General features: G+C 36.4%; 1 protein-coding gene across 1 annotated transcript in view; it reads left to right on the top strand.

Annotated features, from left to right (window-relative positions):
* ZFYVE9 (zinc finger FYVE-type containing 9) overlaps window positions 1-18,784 on the top strand; it is a 185,690-nt gene that overhangs the window by 94,182 nt on the left and 72,724 nt on the right. The window contains exons 5-7 of the mRNA XM_060140064.1: window positions 8,515-8,614; window positions 11,065-11,241; window positions 12,827-12,996. Of these exons, the coding sequence (XP_059996047.1) occupies window positions 8,515-8,614; window positions 11,065-11,241; window positions 12,827-12,996 (447 nt within the window). The remainder of the gene's footprint in view (window positions 1-8,514; window positions 8,615-11,064; window positions 11,242-12,826; window positions 12,997-18,784) is intronic.

The raw sequence follows: 18,784 nt of genomic DNA, 5'->3' as shown, positions 1-18,784 counted from the left end.
ACATTTCCAATAAAGAAGTGTTATCCAAAATATACAGAGAACTCAATAAGAAAACAAACAACTCAATTTAAAAGTGGGCCAAAGACCTTAACAGACACCCCATGAAAGAAGATATACGATGGCAAATAAGCACATGAATAGTTGCCCACGTCATAAGAGTAATGCAAATTAAGACAACAACTACTACACACTTATTAGAATGGTCAAAATCCAGAATGCTGACATCACCAAATGATGGTGAGGATGTGGAGCAACAGGAACTCTCATTTATTGCTGGTGGGAATGCAAAATGGTACAGCCACTTTGGAAGACAGTTTGGCAGTTTCTTACAAAGAGAAACATAGGCTTACCATACAGTCTGGCAATCATCCTTCTAGGTATTTATATAAATGAGTTGAAAACTTATATGTTCACACAAAAACCTGTACGTGAATGTTTATAGCAGCTTTATTCACAATTGCCAAAATTTGAAAGGAACCAAGATGTCCTTCAGGAGGAGAATGGATAAACTGTGGTACATCCAGAAAAAGGAATATTCAGTGCTAAAAAGAAATGAGCTTATCAAGCCTTAAAAAGAAATGGAGGAATCTTAAATGCATATTATTAAGTGAATGAAGCCAATCCGAAAGGGCTATATACTGTATGATTCCAACTATATTACATTCTGGAAAAGGCAAAACTATGGAGACAAAAAGATTGGTGATTTACAGGGGTTAGTGGAGAGGGAAGGATAAATAGGCAGAGCACAGATATTTAGGGGAGTGAAAGTACTCTGTATGATACTATAATGGTGCATAAAAGTCATTATACATTTATCCAAACGCATAAAATGTATAAGACCGAGAGTAAACCCTCATGTAACTATGGACTTTAGGTGATAATGATGTATCAGTGTAGATTGTTTGATTGTAAAAAATGTACCATTCTGGTGGGGGATGCTGATAATGGCAGAGGCTAGGCACGTAGCCGGGGTAGGGGGTATATGGAAAATCTCTGTACCTTCAGCTTAATTTTGCTGTGAACCCCAAACTGCTCTAAAAAATAAAGTCTATTAAAAATATATATGTGACTTTTTAAAATGTTGATACTGCTTGGATATTTGATATTAAGAAATTGTTCATTTTTAAGGTGTGTGGTTTTGTTATGTTAAAATAGTCCCTATGTTTCAGAGATTATATATTGAAATATTTAAAGATTAAATGATACCTGAAATGTATTTCAGAATGATTAAATGGGGGAGAAGTGGGTGAGGATTGACTTTGATAACGGTCTCACCAGGGTAATGGGCACTTGGGGTTTTGTTATGCTGTTATGTATACTTTTATATGATTGAAAATTTCTATAATAAAAAATTTTTTAAATCAAGAATGACCAGAGTATGGTTACAAAAATAGGGATATGTTTTAATTGCTTGCCTTTTTACAAATTAGCACTTTTAACCCACATATTACTCTTATAATGCATTATAAGTGTGTTACTTACAAGGTAATAACAGGATATATAAAAAATTAATTCAGAGTATAGTAAAGGATATGAATCTGATAACTTCATACAAGTTTAAGGTTTTATGTTGAATCTTATTTTCTTACAACTCTTTCTGTTTATATAGCCTCACTTGGAAATAAAGTTTGAAGGTTTGGTCAGGGACCCTTTGGAGCCAGATACACTCTTAAAATGACTCTGATAATTATTGTTTTCAATTAATAACAGCAAAGTTGCAGCAGGTGTTTAGACAGAAGCAGGGTTCGAATCTGATTGAACTGCTTTAGTTCTTATTACATTGATTTTGGTATTTGTTAATATGCAAGGGTAAAGTACTCTTTTGCACTTAAGAATTTTTACAAGTTATTACTGTCACTGGTCTTTGTGAGTGGCTGGATATTGGTCAGTCACAAGCACTTTCCTCTCCTGGTTTTTGTTCTTGCAAGGCAGTTATTTCTGTCATAATTACAGGGCTTTTTGAAGACTTGGGACATCATTCTTTCTACTTTCTAATTTGGAAAGAAATAAGTGAGCATTTGATGATTTGAATTTTCAAGAATTGCAGTGGAGTGTTATTCACATTTGTAAGGGGGTATAAATAGGCACAAAAAAAGGTACTGAATATGAAGCTTGTGCATAAATTTTGTAGTAGGGTTTGTTATGTGGAAAGCCATGAGTGGGAAATTTTAAAAGGAAAGGGATGTAAGGGCACCATCATATATTTAGTACCTATAATGTGCTACATTTTACATGGGTTATCTCATTTAATCTTCATAAAAACCTTACATGGAGGATATTAATATTTCAGTTTTACATATGAGGAAAAACTGAGGCTCAGAGATTTTAAATTATTCCCATAAAATTATTTGGCTAGTGAATGATAAAGTTGAGATTGGAACCCAGAAGTGCCACATTAAAGAAAATTACACACAAACGGAACATTTTAACCAATATTTCGCTGGAATATTATATAGCATATGTATTATAAATCATCATAATTTGTCTCTTTACAGTTAGTTGGATCATACAGATCCTGTCATTTAAGATCATTCATAGCCATTTGGCCTATAAAACTTGAGGTCACTATTATTAATAAACTGCTTAAAATGTGTTTGTCACTGTTGAAGTTGTGAATTTGAGCATGTATGATATAGCCCTTCCTTGATAAGTGCACATTAATGTTTGTTTCTCCATTCATATATTCGTTTGTGCAATCATTTTACTAATCCAGGAAGCAATAAGCATTTATCGAGTACCTATGTTATTTCAGGCACTGTGATATCAGTATTAACAATACTTTCATTCATTGTTCCATAGAATTTACATTGTAGTTTGGGAAAATGGAGAATAAGTTAGATAAATGCAATAGATTGTGTTAGTTATGGTAATGAAGGTATATGGTCTGATACTTCAGCAATATAAGAAGTTCACATGTACAAATATATAATTCTCTTCATTTCTAGAACTGACTTTACTCATCTGAGCCTATAGCTCAGAGAACTAAGGAAGATACTTAGATGATATTTGGAATGTGGTGGGTTATTTCTGGTGGTCATAATGACTAGGGTCACTAATGGCATTTAGTAATCTGGGACGAGGACTGCTAAATGTCCTGTGTTAAACAGGACAATGCTGCCCAGTGAAGAATTGGCCCACCCAAAATGTCAAGACTGCCTTTGTTGAGAAACACTGACTGACCTGGCTCATGGCAGACAATTTCATCTTGGTCTTCTAGGCAAATCCAATATTATCCAGTAATTTAAAATCCAGGATTATTAACCCTTTCTCAGTCGGTTCATATCTCTTAGATTCTGTCCATCTTTTCCATGGTACTAATTCTAATGACCTGAGGGTCTTATTATATCATAATCTTTGTCTTTTTGAGAATGAGGGTCAGTGTTTCCAGGTCTCTCTTTCATTTTATATTGTAGTACACTATCTATTGATATGTCAGTCATAGGCACTGTCCAGTAGTTTTGTGCTGTTATGTTACACTCAATTTCATGTAGTTCTGTGGCATGGGTAATCCCACAGAAATGTAAACCTTTGCCTGTCTGCCATTTCTTTGCCATTCCAGGTAGTCTCTTGGCAAGTTATCCACTTTTCTAACTACTGTGTCTTTCTCTAAGCCCATTGGAAGTGTAAAGGATTCCCTCAACACTGTTCATAAGCCTGTGGGATATTGGCAAGGATGGGTATTCTTGGTTCCTTCTGTTTAACTGCATTCTGCTGCACCCTAGCTCGTGCTTTTAAAAAGGTATCTTTGTTTTTGGGGTTTTTTTCATTCTTTTTTGATGTTATTTTCCCAAAGCACGAGTCCTCTACTTCTGAAAGTTCACAACTGTGCTAGTTTGCTAGGGCTGCTGCAAGAAAATACCACTAACTGGGTGGCTTAAACAAAGGGAATTTATTGTGTCACAATTCCAGAGGCTAGAAGGCTGAGATGGAGGTGGTGATAGGGTTGGTTTCTTCTGAGGACTGTGAGGAAGAGATCTGTTCCGTGTCTCTCTCCTTGGTTTATAGATGGTTGTCTTTATGTTCGCATGGTATTCTCCCTGTAAGCATGCTGTGTCCAAATTGCCCATTTTATAAGTTCACCAGTCCTCGTGGATTAGGATCCCACCCTAATGACTTCATCTTAACTTGTATATCTCTGTAGAGGCCCTATCGCCAAATGATGTCATATTCTGAAGTAATAAGCATTAAGACTTCTTATGTATTTGGGGGAGATACAATTCAACCCATGGCACCAATTAATATTCTTTTTTCCTCTATTTTTTTTTAATACAGAAGAAGCTCTACTCAAAGTTAAAAGATCCCAATCCAACACCTAAAAAATTTATGTAAAGTAAAAGGAGAGAAAGAAAAAGCCCCTATTTCCATCCAACTCTCATCCCCTACTTGACTGTTACTTTTCCATGACAGTCAGTACATAAAGACTATCTCATTTTTAAAATTTATTTATTTTTAAAATTTATTTTTGGCTGCGTTGGGTCTTCGTTGCTGTGCGCTGGCTTTCTCTAGTTGTGGTGAGCGGGGGCTACTCTTCGTTGCGGTGTGCGGGCTTCTCATTGCGGTGGCTTCTCTTGTTGCAGAGCAGGGGCTCTAGGCGCATGGGCTTCAGTAGTTGTGGCTCGTGGGCTCTAGAGTGCAGGCTCAGTAGTGTGGCACACGTGCTTAGTTGCTCCGCGGCATGTGGGATCTTCCCCGACCAGGGCTCGAACCTGTGTCCCCTGCATTGGCAGGCGGATTCTTAACCACTGCACCACCAGTGAAGCCCCTATCTCATTCTTTTTAACAGCATGAATTGCATTAGGTTTTATGGTTATACTGCGGTTTAACCATTCCTCTTCTTGCTGATGAACATTCAGGTTGTTTTCAACTTTCGGCTATTACAAAGTATACAGAGATAATTCTTGTATACACCTCTTTGCATATGTGGGTTTTTTTGGTAGGATAAATTTTTTAAATTGCATGTACTGAGTCCAAGGAAATGAACACTTAAAAATTTTAAAGATATTGTTAAATTAGCCTACCAATTTATGCTACCATCAGCAGGATATGGGAGAAGGTTCCTCTTTTCTCTAAGCCCTCTCCACCACTGAATGATGTCAGTTTTAAAAAAACCCAAAAATACTTTGCCTGTACCATAGAATAAGAATATCTCATTCTTTAATTTTTATTTTGTCACTAGTGATACTTAGTATCTCTTTATTTATTGGCTATTTTATTTAATTTTCTGTGAATTTATCTCTGTGAGTTCTCTGCCTGTTTTTCCTTGGAGGTACTTGTATTTTTCTTATTACTTTATTGAAGCTCTTTATATGTTATGGATTTTAGACCTTTGTCCATTATATATAGCACAAATATTTTATCCAGTGCGATATTTTATTTTTTATGCTATTGTAAATGGAATTGTTTTTGTAATTTCCTTTTTAGATTGTTCATTATTAGTATGTATAGAAATACAACTGATTTTTGTTTATTGACTTTGTATCCTGCAACTTTGCTGAATTCATTTATTAGTTCTAACACATTTTTTTGTTGAATCTTTAGGGTTTTCCACATACAAGATCACATAATCTGCAAACAGAGATAATTTTACTTCTTCCTTTCCAATTCGAATGCCTTTTATTATTATTATTTTTCTTGCCTAATTACTCTGACTAGAATTTCCAGTACCATGTTGAATAGAAGAGGTGAAGGCAGGCATCCTTGCCTTGTTCCTGATCTCAGAGGAAAAGCTTTCAGTATTTTACCTTTGAGTATGATGTTTGCTGTGGGTTTTTCATATGTGGCTTTTACTATGATGTGGTAGTTTCCTTCTACTTGTAGTTTTTTTTATTGTTTTTATTATGAAAGAGTGCATTTTGTCAAATGCTTTTTCTGCGTCAATTGATATGATCACGTTTTTTCCCCTTCATCCTGTTAATGTGTATTATATTGATTTTTTTTCTTTTTTAAAAATCTATTTATTTTACTTGTTTATCTTTGGCTATGTTGGGTCTTCATTGCTGCGCGCGGGCTTTCTCCAGCTGCGGCGAGCAGGGGCCACTCTCTGTTGAGGTGCTTAGGCTTCCCGTTACAGTGGCCTCTCCTGTTGCAGAGCACAGGCTCTAGGCGCGTGGACCTCAGTAGTTGTGGCACATGGGCTCAGCAGTTGTGGCTCGTGGGCTCTAGAGCGCAGGCTCAGTAGTTGTGGCGCACGGGCTTAGTTGCTCCGTGGCATGTGGGATCTTCCCAGACCAAGGATCAAACATGTGTCCCCTGCATTGGCAGGTGGATTCCCAACCACTGCGCCACCAGAGAAGCCCTCTATTGATTTTTTATGTTGAACCATCCCAAATTTATTCTTGGTCCCCTCTATTTTTCCCCCACGTTGCAGCCATGCAGATCTGATCATGTCTTTTTCTTTGATTAAAACATTTAAGTGATTTCCCATTGCTCTGTTAAAAAGACCAAAACTGTTAATACAACGTAGAGAACCTTTGCTTGGTCTGGCCTCGTCTCATTGCATGCATCCCTTAACTCTCAGGGTCTCTAGCCACATTAACCCTTTTTAGTTTCTTGAAAGAGCCATGTTCTAACTCTGATGGCACCCTGGCACATGGTATTTCTTCTGCTTACTCTTGTTTCTCTCCTTGGTACCATTTTATGCATAGAAAACTTACCCATACTTCAGATTTTATCTCTGTCATTTCCTAAATAAAATCTTCCCTGACCCTGCCAATCTAGGTAAAACCTAGATTACATGATCTTATTTTACCATGTACTTCTTTTGAAGCAAGTAATTTTACACTCACTTGTGTTATTATTTGATTTTAGATTATAACCTCTGTAGACTGTAAATTCCACAAAAGCAAGGGCCATATCTGTTCTGTTCACTGCTACACCCAATAGGGTAGCCCAGTGCCCAGTACATAATCAAAGCTCAAATATTTGTGGAATAAGTGAGTGAATGAAGGCTTCTTGGTTTTACTTCTTGATTAGAAAGGTTATTGAAGGATTTCAATATTAACAATTCAATTTAATTTTTAGGAAGTTCTATCATTTGGCATTTGTGTGAAAGATGAATTGGACAGACACATCTGAAGGTTAGGAGGACAGATAATAGATTTTGATGATCTTCTAGGCCTCATATAATAAAGGCTTGAATAAAGGCAGCAGCATAGGATGGAGAGGAAGAGGTGGGGTTTGGGGAGAACCATTTAAGAGAGAGAACAACAGGACTTAGTGACTGACTGGATGTGGTCATAGTGATGGAGAAGGAAAAATCAAAGTCTCAAAATGATACATGAATAGTATGAGACAGCATTACATAGTGGTTAAGAACAGAGCCTTTGGAGACTTTTTATGTAAGCTACTAGCTGTATGACAGAGCAGTTTTTCTTCACCTTTGTTTATTTAACTCTGTTAATTATAAATGAGTGCCTTCATAGAATTTATGAGGCTGAATAGGATAATACATGTATGTAAAGTGCCTAGTATTCATACAGTTTGCTGTGAACTTGAGCAAGTCTTTTAACCATCCAAATTTAGTTTCCTCTGATAGAAAATAAGGATAATATATCCCCTGTTCTCCCTGTAGCACAGAGTTACTTTGAAAATGTGAAGCCTCTGAAAAATGTAAATGTTAGCTAGGTATATTAATTACATCTAGTAGAAGAAGAGATAGATGATTGCTCTCACTTTGTCTTTAATAGGACCTCATCTCTTGTTTCATCTTTGTAAGATATAGGATACATACTGTCCATAAAAACTGGATTAGTAAAATTTACACTACTGGGAACACCTTTCTGCCTGTATGGAGCTCTCTGTGATAAGGGACTAATGAGTTCTCAAGAAGATAAATCTTAACAGGGAGCTAAGGCGATCCTTGTTGCCTGGTATGGAAGGAAGAAGAAAGTAAGATTGTCGGGAACTGACCCTGGAAAGTGGAAATAAGGTGCTGGAAATTGGCATGGCCAATTTTTGGTTGTCTGCTCTGATTCCCTGTAGCTGGGGCTGTGCATATTTTTATGATTGAGTTGTGTATTTTGATCTTTCCTGGCCTTCATAGCAAACCAGTGAAAGCAGATGGTATGATTATTATTCTGCACATAAGGACAGTAAAAAAAACAGAAGTTAAAGCCCAGAATTCCCAGTCTTTGTTTATTTCACCTGCTATATTGCCTCTTCAAACAGAAATAGCAGATGTTACTGTTCTAAACGCCCATGTTATGTGATATTGTGTACAGGAATTTTGCCTAAGGGCAGCTTAGATATTTTTCCCCTGCTATGTATTTGGTGTGTAATCTTGGCTGAGATTTTTGTTCTCAGCCAGCAATTTCACTTTCCTTATTTTTGACAGACATGTTAATCTCTTTCTTGCTTTTGAATTGGGTCTTGTACCCAGCTTCCTCAATTGCATTTTCCTTTGAAGTTTTTAGTGTTGTATTAGTACTGTTCCCTGTCTCTCAGTGTTGGTCAGTATTGGTTTACTTCCTTTATACTGTGATCCTAAGTAAATTTAGTATATTCTTTTTCCTGCAGGTTTTCTGTGCTTCCTGCTGTAGCTTGAAATGTAAACTGTTATACATGGATAGAAAGGAAGCTAGAGTATGTGTAATCTGCCATTCAGTGCTAATGAATGGTAAGTATTAAAACAGGTTGAATTCACAGTTATTGAGACGGAACAAGAGAATTCCAATGAAGAGACTACTGTTTTTTCCTTCCTTGCTCTACAAGTTGCTCACCTTCTCAAATGTCATAACTTTACCTGAAAATTTTAAAAATACCTTAGCATTTCAGAATTCCTGTGCCTAATTTAATGAATAAATGCTAAAGTCAGGTAAGTTTTGTAGGAAAAAAGGAAATTCTTGTGGAAATCTGGTGCTCTGTGGCTGTTAATGTTCTTGTGAAATGACTGGACTGGGAGTGGGGAGGGGGCTATTGACCACTGAGATGATTAAATATTAAAATTGGGCTGATGTTTTCCTTTTAAGGGAAGCTTTCTCTTTCTAGGGAATATCTTAATAATTTAGAACACATTCTTATTGACACTTTGGTTCACTCATCTTGTTAAAAATAAATATGTTAGCATCTCGAATCAAATAGAAAATTGCATTTTTCTGTCACTTATCATCTTAATACTACTTAGATTTGTCATAAGAGTAATAGTTTTTAATTTACTTATGTGGTAAAAGAATATGGCCAGGAGAAGGTAAATATAGCTTAGCCAGTGTTCACCTTTTGCAGGACTGGAAATAAATCCAAGGGCATTTTAGTTAAAACAAAACTCCCCAAACAGACAACCCCCGCCCCCCAGAGTATTCTTGTAAAGAGATACAATAAAATTGATTAGGCTGTATAGTATTTTCTCTTTGAGTGCATCTTTGTACAGTTGCCAGAACAGTTACTAATAGACATAAAATGTTGAACTTAGACACCACTGCTGCTTGTGCCAGGATAATGTGTCTCCTGGAGGCTGAAACTTATCTGCTCAAGGCCCCTCCTGCTCTGTGTGTCTGCATTGCTCATAGTGATGTTTTCCTGTTGCTTCCTTATTAACCTATTGCATGTCATTTAATCTGATCTGTTCTAATTTCCTATGGTCCACCCAATTTCCTCCCATTTCTGAATTCTTATAATTTTGATCAAATATGAATTCATTCTCTTTACTCTTAAGGGTCATTTTTCAGATGGTGGTTATTTCACTCAGTGATGATTTCATTTTTGGATATTCATCCACAGATAAGAGCATGCTGCTTAATTTCAATACCTGATACCTCTTTTATTTGTTGAGGTCTTCCAACTTGATGGCTTTTTTTTTTTTTTTAACTTGGCATAGCTAAAGATGAAGGAAATGGCAGAGGATTCATATGGAATACTTACTTTTTATTAAGCCAAGGATGCCCTTAACAAGGGGATCCTAAAATAATCTACTTTTTGTGGTTTTTCCAACGTCTTTTCCTCTCGCATGGCTTAGCCTGGTCTTCTACTGAATATTTGATTTGATGCTTTTCAGTGTTCCCTATCCCTTTTCCCCTTTCTCCTTTTCTCTTCCTTCCCTCTTCCTGCCAGTGCTTTCAAAGGAACATAGCTGTTGTTTCTAGCTTTGTCCTGCAGTTTGGAGGCAATAAGTATTCAAAATCTTATGGATCATTCTTTGATGTAGAATGAGATTTTTAAAAAGATGCTCCAAAAATTGGGTGGTTTCTATTCCTGGGCATGTGATATTACCTGAACCCAGAAGATAAAATTTATATCTTTCATTTCTGTAGTATCTTTCATCCTATTTACTTTAAAAACAATAGTTGATATGTCAGTATTTAGTTAATAAAATTATAGAGTATACAGAACCTTAACACATTTGTGATCATTCATATTGGTTGATGGCACTTATGTGATATTGGCACATTTTCATGTTCAAATGGGTCCTGTGCTTTTGAGACACACCAAAGATGTGAAATGGTTGTTTTCGATGGATACTTTTACACAGGGTAATGATTGCACAAAAGCAAAATTCACGGAAATGTTGAGATGTGTTCTCCTGAGCTTTAGGCTTCAGAATTTTTAAAATGAGATTTTTACCTCAACTAAGAAGAGCCTAAAAACCTAGAAATGAATCAAAAGATATCATATAGTGGAGTTATGTTATTTTAGCCCCTGATTTTGCTTTTTGACAGAATTTTATAAAATGCATTGAATATTAAACCTGCCCTACCCACCAGGAATGTCTAAATGCTATCCCAGTTGCAAGTCCTTAATAAATTTAATGTTGTTTTACTCCCTCTTAAGGGAGTATATGGTCCCCTTTAAAGAAGCCAGGGGCCTAGTCATTAACCTCAGACTGATCCGCTATCAGTTTTTATCAGAAGTATCATGTAATTCTTATTTGTTGCTTCCAAATAGCTTACTTAACTACATGGTCTCCTTTATTGAATAAAATCACCTATCTCCTTAATACCTTCACTAGCTGGAAGAGAGACATACTATGAGTGTTAATTAGGAGGATACTACATTATTTATCCAGTATTGTGGAGGTCTTGATGTCCATATTTTGCAATCCATTCACATTGATTGTGTCTGTATTTGCTTTAGCTCAAGCCTGGGAGAACATGATGAGTGCCTCAAGCCAGAGCCCTAACCCTAACAATCCTGCTGAATACTGTTCTACTATCCCTCCCTTGCAGCAAGCTCAGGCCTCAGGAGCCCTGAGCTCTCCACCTCCCACTGTGATGGTACCTGTGGGAGTTTTAAAGCACCCTGGAGCAGAAGGTAGGGGATCATGTGCTATTCTCTCTCTTTTTCCTCACCAAGTTCCTCTGAAAAGGTGCTGATGTGATTTTACATCACAAGTCTTTAACACACTGCAGATAAGTCCCTTTGGGTGGTTCTTAAAGTGGAAGAACAAGGTGACAAATGTGTTGAGACTATTTCTGGGCAAGTAAAGAAGAATATTGTGTTGCCTGATATTTTGGAGGCACCTCTAAAAATATGCCAGTACCCTCTCCAACTTAAGAATGGAGTAATTACTTTGCTTTTATTTGAAAAGAGTTGCAGAATTTGAAATCAGCCTGCAAAATCCTAGCGTCATGCCTACCATAGTGTTCTTTGCAGGAATTTAGTAAGTGATGAAAATAAGAATTCTTTTTTCTGACCAGCCCATTCTAGTATTGCCTTTTGGAATATATATTGCCATTTTCTCTTTTCATTTTTAATCTGTTCCTGTAAAAATATGAAAATACTGTGTTAGGTACACAGACATTTATAAAATCCAGAACTTTAATTCTGATTATATCATATGATAGGTAAAAAATCATAGGCTCAACTTATTTTAGTTTATTATATCTTTATGATTATGATATTGTCAGATGAAAGGCACTTTGTAAGTTCAGGGGATTATCAATAGTAAAAATAACAAATATTTCCTTAAAATGATCTGTCAAGAAGTCTCCCCTGATAATTAAACTCTGTCTTCTTTCATTAATTTCGTATCTTTTTGTCTAGCAATATTCCTTTCCCCTTGTAAAATAGCCCTCCCCTTTTGAAGATCAAAAACTTCTATTGACATTATCATACTCTTCTGAGCTCAGGCTTTCGTTCTTAAAATCTTTATTCTCTTTACTTCATTTGTTGTTTTTGTTGTTCTTCCCTGGTCTCTCTTTGTTTTGGCCGTTTGAATTGATTTTCAAAACTGGATTTAAAGAGATCATTTCGTCAGACTCAGTTTTCCAGCTTTTCCCCATCCTTTTACTAAAATGCAGACTACTGCATTTCACTGTCTGCACTGCCGGATCAGTCTTTTTCTTCTTCAGTTACACTTTAGCCAAAGATCTGGTCAGTTTGCTTCCCAATTCTTACATATCTGTGCCAACTCTTCTTTTATTAATTAATAATTCTTCAACATTCTTCAGGGCATCTTTTGCCTTTTAAAAATACCATATCACTTTTCTAGATATTTTATTCCTACAGAAACCTCATACTTTTAGGAGCTGTGGATGTCTATTTCTAGATATTTTTTCTGGGCTATTAGTTTATTTCCTAGGCACTTCAAACACCTTCCCTAGTTTCTCTGTTAGTGATATGGGACAGAGTATGTGACATAATCATAGGCATATTTAATGCTTTAAAGCGAAGTGTTTTAAATCTTTACATATAAATTACAGAAGTAAGGAGTATATTTAAATGTGTATTTTTATTAATTTATAACCACTTTTATACAGTTACAATTATATTTAGAAGTATAAAATGCTAAATAGTGATTTTTTTGTACATCTGAGATTGGTGACCTTCTCTTCTTGATGTTAGAAACCCTATCAATGTCACAGTGTTACCTGTTTTATTTTTCTGGCTCCTCAAGTGGCTCAGCCCAGAGAGCAGAGGCGAGTTTGGTTTGCTGATGGGATCTTGCCTAATGGAGAAGTTGCTGATGCAGCCAAATTAACCATGAATGGAACTTCCTCTGCAGGAACCCTGGCTGTGTCACATGACCCAGTCAAGCCAGTAACTACCAGTCCCCTATCAGCAGAGGTAAGAAAACAAAACAGCAACTAAAGTTGAGTACTTACTTTACTCAGCACTGTTCTGCCTCTGTCTTGTCTTTTTCTAGGTTGACTGACCTTTCTTTGGAACGCCATAGACTTCAGATACAGCTTAGTGCATGTGTGTGTATGTGTGTGTGCATTCTTGTGTGTGTGTCTAGTGGTAAAATAAATGTGGCAAAACCAGTTGTTCTTGTTTGTTCTATATTTGGAAGTTTTTTCAGGAGAAAGATCCTTATAAAGGTTGTTCTCAGGTGAGCTCAGTCTACGTACTGTAGCTAGAGGCTGTGCTAGAGCGAATCCTGGTCCCTTGATACCTTGGTTTTCAAAGCATATTCCCCAGGTTCTGTGGTAGCTGCCAGGGAGTTGCCGTGGTGAGGAAGGGCCAGGAAATATGAATGTGGCTGAGGAATCCTTCTATTCCTTTGTCTTCAACCCAAGCATCTCTACTTTTTTCTTGTCTGCCTGTTGTGTTTCCAAATAAGACTTTTTAAAAGGATTCTAAAGCTTAAAAATAAACCACTGATTTAATGGATGGTAGACTCATAATTTATGTAAGGAAACTAGCTCGTGCTGTGATGTCACATTTACTTTGTCTCTATAGGATACACTGGTCACAGTTTGGGGGCTAATTTTCAGAAGGGTCAAATACTAGCTACATTTTTTTGAGTCTGTGAAAGAATAGAGCCACCTAGGACCATAATTGGAAAGTATACATGTAGGATCGTTTATACAGTGGGTCCCTTTCTTATTGCTGTTTGCCCCATTGAATATGGTGGTCAAGATTATAATAAGGTGATTAGTTCCAACTAAGTATGTGTGTCTGGCTTTTTTTTAAAATAAAATAAGAGGATCAGAGTTTGGATAAAGTTTTTACTTTTGAAGATTTCATGGTTACTGTTTATTTACATTTATGTTCAGTAATATTTTTCTAGAAATTTACATAATTTGCGGATTTGGTTATAATTGAAATTGTGCATTATTAAGATTAGATTTATTGACATACAGAGATAAATTTCCTGTTTGGTGAAGGTACATTAAACCATGTTACTGTCTTTAAATATGTCTAAGTCTGTTTTGGGGGATTTTTCTGTGGCCGCAGAAGACAGCAGCCAGAACTATATGACTTGTTCTTCTTTGAATCTATACAATGACTTTGTCAAGAAAATTTCTTTTTTTCTCCAATTGTTTATGTGGAAAAATTTCAAATCCACAGAAGAGTTGCAAGAATAGTACAGTGAACCCCCATATACTCTTCACCCATATTCACCAATTGTTGCCATTTTGCCACATTTACTTTACCCCTACACACACACACACACACACACACACACACACACACACACACACACAGTTTTTTGAGGAACCATTTGAGGATTAGTTGCACTTTATCACTTAATACTTCAGCTCATGTTTCCTAAGAACAAGTGATTTTCTTACGTAAGTACAATATAATTATATGAGAAAGAAATTTAACATATAATTATATGTATTATCAAATATATAGTCCATATTCAGATTTCCCCAATTGTCCCATGATGTTCTTTATTCTTTCATTTATACACGTGTGTGTGTGTGTGTGTGTGTGTGTGTGTGTGTATATAAATTTTTTTTATTAAAGTCTTTTTTAAAAAATTAGGATACCATCAAGGATCACAATTGCATTTAGTTCTCATGTTTCTTTGATTTTCTTTAATTTAGAACAGTTCTCCCACTTTTTTGTCTTTCACATCATTAACATTTTGGAAGCATTTAGGCCATGTTTGGCATAAAGTCCTTAATTTCTGTTTTCTGGTTTTTTCCTCATGATTTTAGTTTCAGATTAAATATTTTTGGCAAGAATAATACTACCATAAGTGATGGTCATTTCTTAGTGGAACACATCAAGAAGTATCAGTTTGATAATTGGTTAAATTGATGTCTCCTGTGTTTCTCCACTGCAAAAGTAGCTTTTCCTCTTTGCAATTAAAAAGTAAAGTGAGGGGTGATACTTTGAGACTCTGGGTGTCCTGTTCCCCTACAATCTCTCAGTCAATGATTTTACTGTCCTTTATATATATATATATGTATATATCTACTTTTTAAAGATTTCTTTATTATTTATTTTTGACTGCTTCAGGTCTTAGTTGCAACACGTGCGGTCTTCGTTGAGGCATGCAGGATCTTTCGTTGTGGCCCCTGCGCTCTTCGTTGTGGTGCGCGGGCTTCTCTCTAGTTGTGGCGCGTGGGCTCCAGGGCATGTGGGCTCTGTAGTTTGCGTTACACAGGCTCTCTAGTTGAGGCGCATGAGATCAGTAGTTGTGGTGCACAGGCTTAGTTGCCCCGCGGCATGTGGGATCTTAATTCTCTGACCAGGGATCAAACCCGTGACCCATGCATGTAAGGCAGATTCTTTACCACTGGACCACCAGGGAAGTCCCCTGATTTTACTGTCCTTTGACAATCTTACCTAAATCAATTATAACTATAGTGTTTATACAGTGATGACTTTTTTCTTTCTACAAAACTTTGTTTACATCTCTTAAATTATATGATAGGTTCTTTTTTTAAAATTTTTATTTATTTATTTATTTATTTTGGGGGGCTGTTCTGGGGCTTCGTTGCTGTGCATGGGCTTTCTCTAGTTGCGGCGAGCGGGGGCTGCTCTTCATTGCCGTGAGCAGGCTTCTCATTGCAGTGGCTTCTCTTGTTGCAGAGCACGGGCTCTAGGATCACAGGCTTCAGTAGTTGTGGCGCGTGGGCTCAGTAGTTGTGGCGCATGGGTTCTGGAGCGCAGGCTCAGTAGTTGTGGCGCATGGGCTTAGTTCCTCCGCGACATGTGGGATCTTCCTGGACCAGGACTTGAACCCGTGTCCCCTGCATTGGCAGGCAGATTCTTAACCACTGCACCACCAGGGAAGCCCCTATGGTAGGTTCTTAAAGCATAAATGTTTTGAATGAATGAGGAAGCTCTAGTGAATTACTATTATAAGGAAACAAAGTTCAGGTCAGTTTAAGAGAAACAAACAAGTTAGTTATTTTATTTCTGTGCTCTCACATTGTTCAACACTTTATTTTAATATTTATCTGGTAAAATGAGGGAAAACAAATTCTTTAGGGCCAGAGTTGAATATATTTTTGTCATCTTTATGACCTAATAATAGAGTGCCTGGCACTTAAAAGGTGCTCAGTAAATGAAACAACTTCTTTTCATAGATGATATTTAAGTAGAAGCCAGATGACCACTTCTTACAATATCAAAAGGTAGATTTATGCATCACTAAATAGCAAGTTAGAATAGGTTACTTTATTTCCTATTCTAAATCTAACTTTATTGATTTACTTCAAATCAGTAATGTTTAGCCAATACAATTTTCCACATTTCCTAATAGGACGATGTACTGAGAACACTGCAAAAATTTTAGCAAAAACCCACTAAAAACTTACAGTCCTAAATTATAGACAGTATAGACAAAAATATAAGACATAGGCATTTTTAAAATAGTTTTAATCTTTATTCAAGTATAAAATATATATAGCAAAGTACTTAAGGAGCATTAATCTTTAGGAAACACATGATGAACATACATATATGTGTGTGTGTCTCTATATATACCTATAGAGACACACACCCGTGTAACCACCACCTAGATAAAGATACACAGAACATTTCTATCACTATAGAAGTTTCCTTCATGCCCTTTTTCTGTCAATACCTGCCCCCTTTCCCCCAAGGTAACCATTATTCGGACTTGTATCACCATAGATTAGTTTTGCCTGTTTTTGAGTTTCATATAAATGGAAAAATAGAATATATAATGTTTTGTGTCTAGCTTCTTAAACTCTAATACTTAATGAGGTACTTCCCTGGTGGCACAGTGGTTAAGAATCTGCCTGCCAATGCAGGGGACACGGGTTTGAGCCCTGGTCTGGAAAGATCCCACATGCCGCAGAGCAGCTAAGCCTGAGTGCCAGAACTACTGAGCCTGTGCTCTAGAGCCTGTGAGCCACAGCGACTAAAGCCCGAGTGCCTAGAGTGCATGCTCCACAACAAAGAGAAGCCACTGCAATGAGAAGCCTGCGCACTGCAACAAAGAGTAGCTCCTACTCATCGCAACTAGAGAAAGCCCGCGCACAGCAACGAAGACCCAATGCAGCCAATAAATAAATAAATTTATTTTAAAAATACTTAATGAGATTTATCTGTGTTGTGTGCATCAAAAGTAAATATTTTTATTTCTGAGTAATATTCCATCATATGGCTGTACCACAATTTATCTATTTTCCTATTAATGGACATTTGGATTGTTTCCACACTTTGGCTATTTGAGTAAAGCTGCTATAAACGTTTTTATACATGTTAAACAGTTTTTTTTAAATGAGAATCCTATGTATTTAAAAAATTTTTTATTTATTTTATTATTCATCTGGTTGTGCCGGGTCCTAGTTGCGACAGGCGGGCTCCCCAGCTGCGGCTCGTGGGCCCCCCAGTTGCGGCTGGCAGGCTCCCTAGTTGCGGCATGCAAACTCCCAGCTGCAGCATGCATGCGGCACCCAGCCCCCCAGTGAGGGACCAACAGGGCCCCTCGCATTGGGAGCACAGAGTCCCAGCCACTGTGCCACCAGGGAAGTCCCTAAACATGTTAAAAAGTTTTTATATGCTTGTCCTTTAACTTCTTAAAAGCTTTCTTTTTTAAAAATGGAAGTATTATTGATTTACAATGTTGTATTAATTTCTGGTGTACAGCAAAGTGATTCCGTTTTTTATATATATATATATATATATATATATATATATTTTCTTTTTCAGATTCTTTTCCTTTATAGATTGTTACAAGATACTGAATATAGTTCCATGTACTATACTGTAGGACCTTGTTGTTTATCTATTTTATGTAAACTGGTGTGTATCTGTTAATTCCAAGCTCCTAATTTATCACCCACCCCCCACCCTTCCCCTTTGGTAGACATAAGTTTGTTTTCTAAGTCTGTGAGTCTGTTTGTAAATAAGTTCATTTGTATCATTTTTTTTTTAGATTTCACATATAAGTGATATATTTGTCTTTCTCTTTCTGGCTTACTTCACTTAGTATGATAATCTCTAGGTCCATCCATGTTGCTACACATGGCATTATTTCCTTCTTTTTTATGGCTGAGTAATATTCCTGTGTGTGTGTGTGTGTGTGTGTGTGTGTGTGTGTACGTACCACATCTTCTTTACCCATTCATTGGTCAGTGGATGCTTAGGTTGCTTCCATGCCTTGGCTATTGTAAATAGTGCTTAAAACTTCTATTTCTTGCTTAAGAAGAATATAGAGCATCATTTTAATAGATCTTTGAGCATATTCTATTAAATTAAGTGGATTTAACCCCACTCAATGTATTTTGCAACATTATATTTTAAGTGTAGTTAATGTGATCTTCATATTAATGCAAAGAAAAATGAACTTGAAGTTTAATTTCATGACAAAGTAAATGAAAACTCCTTCATCAAAGTTAATTATTTTTATTGTGGTAAAAAAGACATAACATAAAATTTACCATTTTAATCATTTTTAATTACATTCACATTGTTGTACAACGGTCACCCCAATTCTCAAGGTTCAGAAATTACGAGATAATATTGGAAGTTTTTTTCTGTTGCCACTGCAAGTTCAAAAAATATTTTTCTTTTATGGCAAAAGAAACCTTGGTAAAGGAAGCTTTAACCCAGGTTACAAGATCTTTTCTCTCATTACTATGATTTGATGATGCCAAAAGGAGAAACTATACAATTATAAACATTTTCATAGTATAAG

This window comes from Lagenorhynchus albirostris, chromosome 2 (assembly GCF_949774975.1).
Source record: "Lagenorhynchus albirostris chromosome 2, mLagAlb1.1, whole genome shotgun sequence".
Taxonomy (NCBI): Eukaryota; Metazoa; Chordata; class Mammalia; order Artiodactyla; family Delphinidae; genus Lagenorhynchus; species Lagenorhynchus albirostris.
This window is presented reverse-complemented; position numbering and strand designations above follow the sequence as displayed.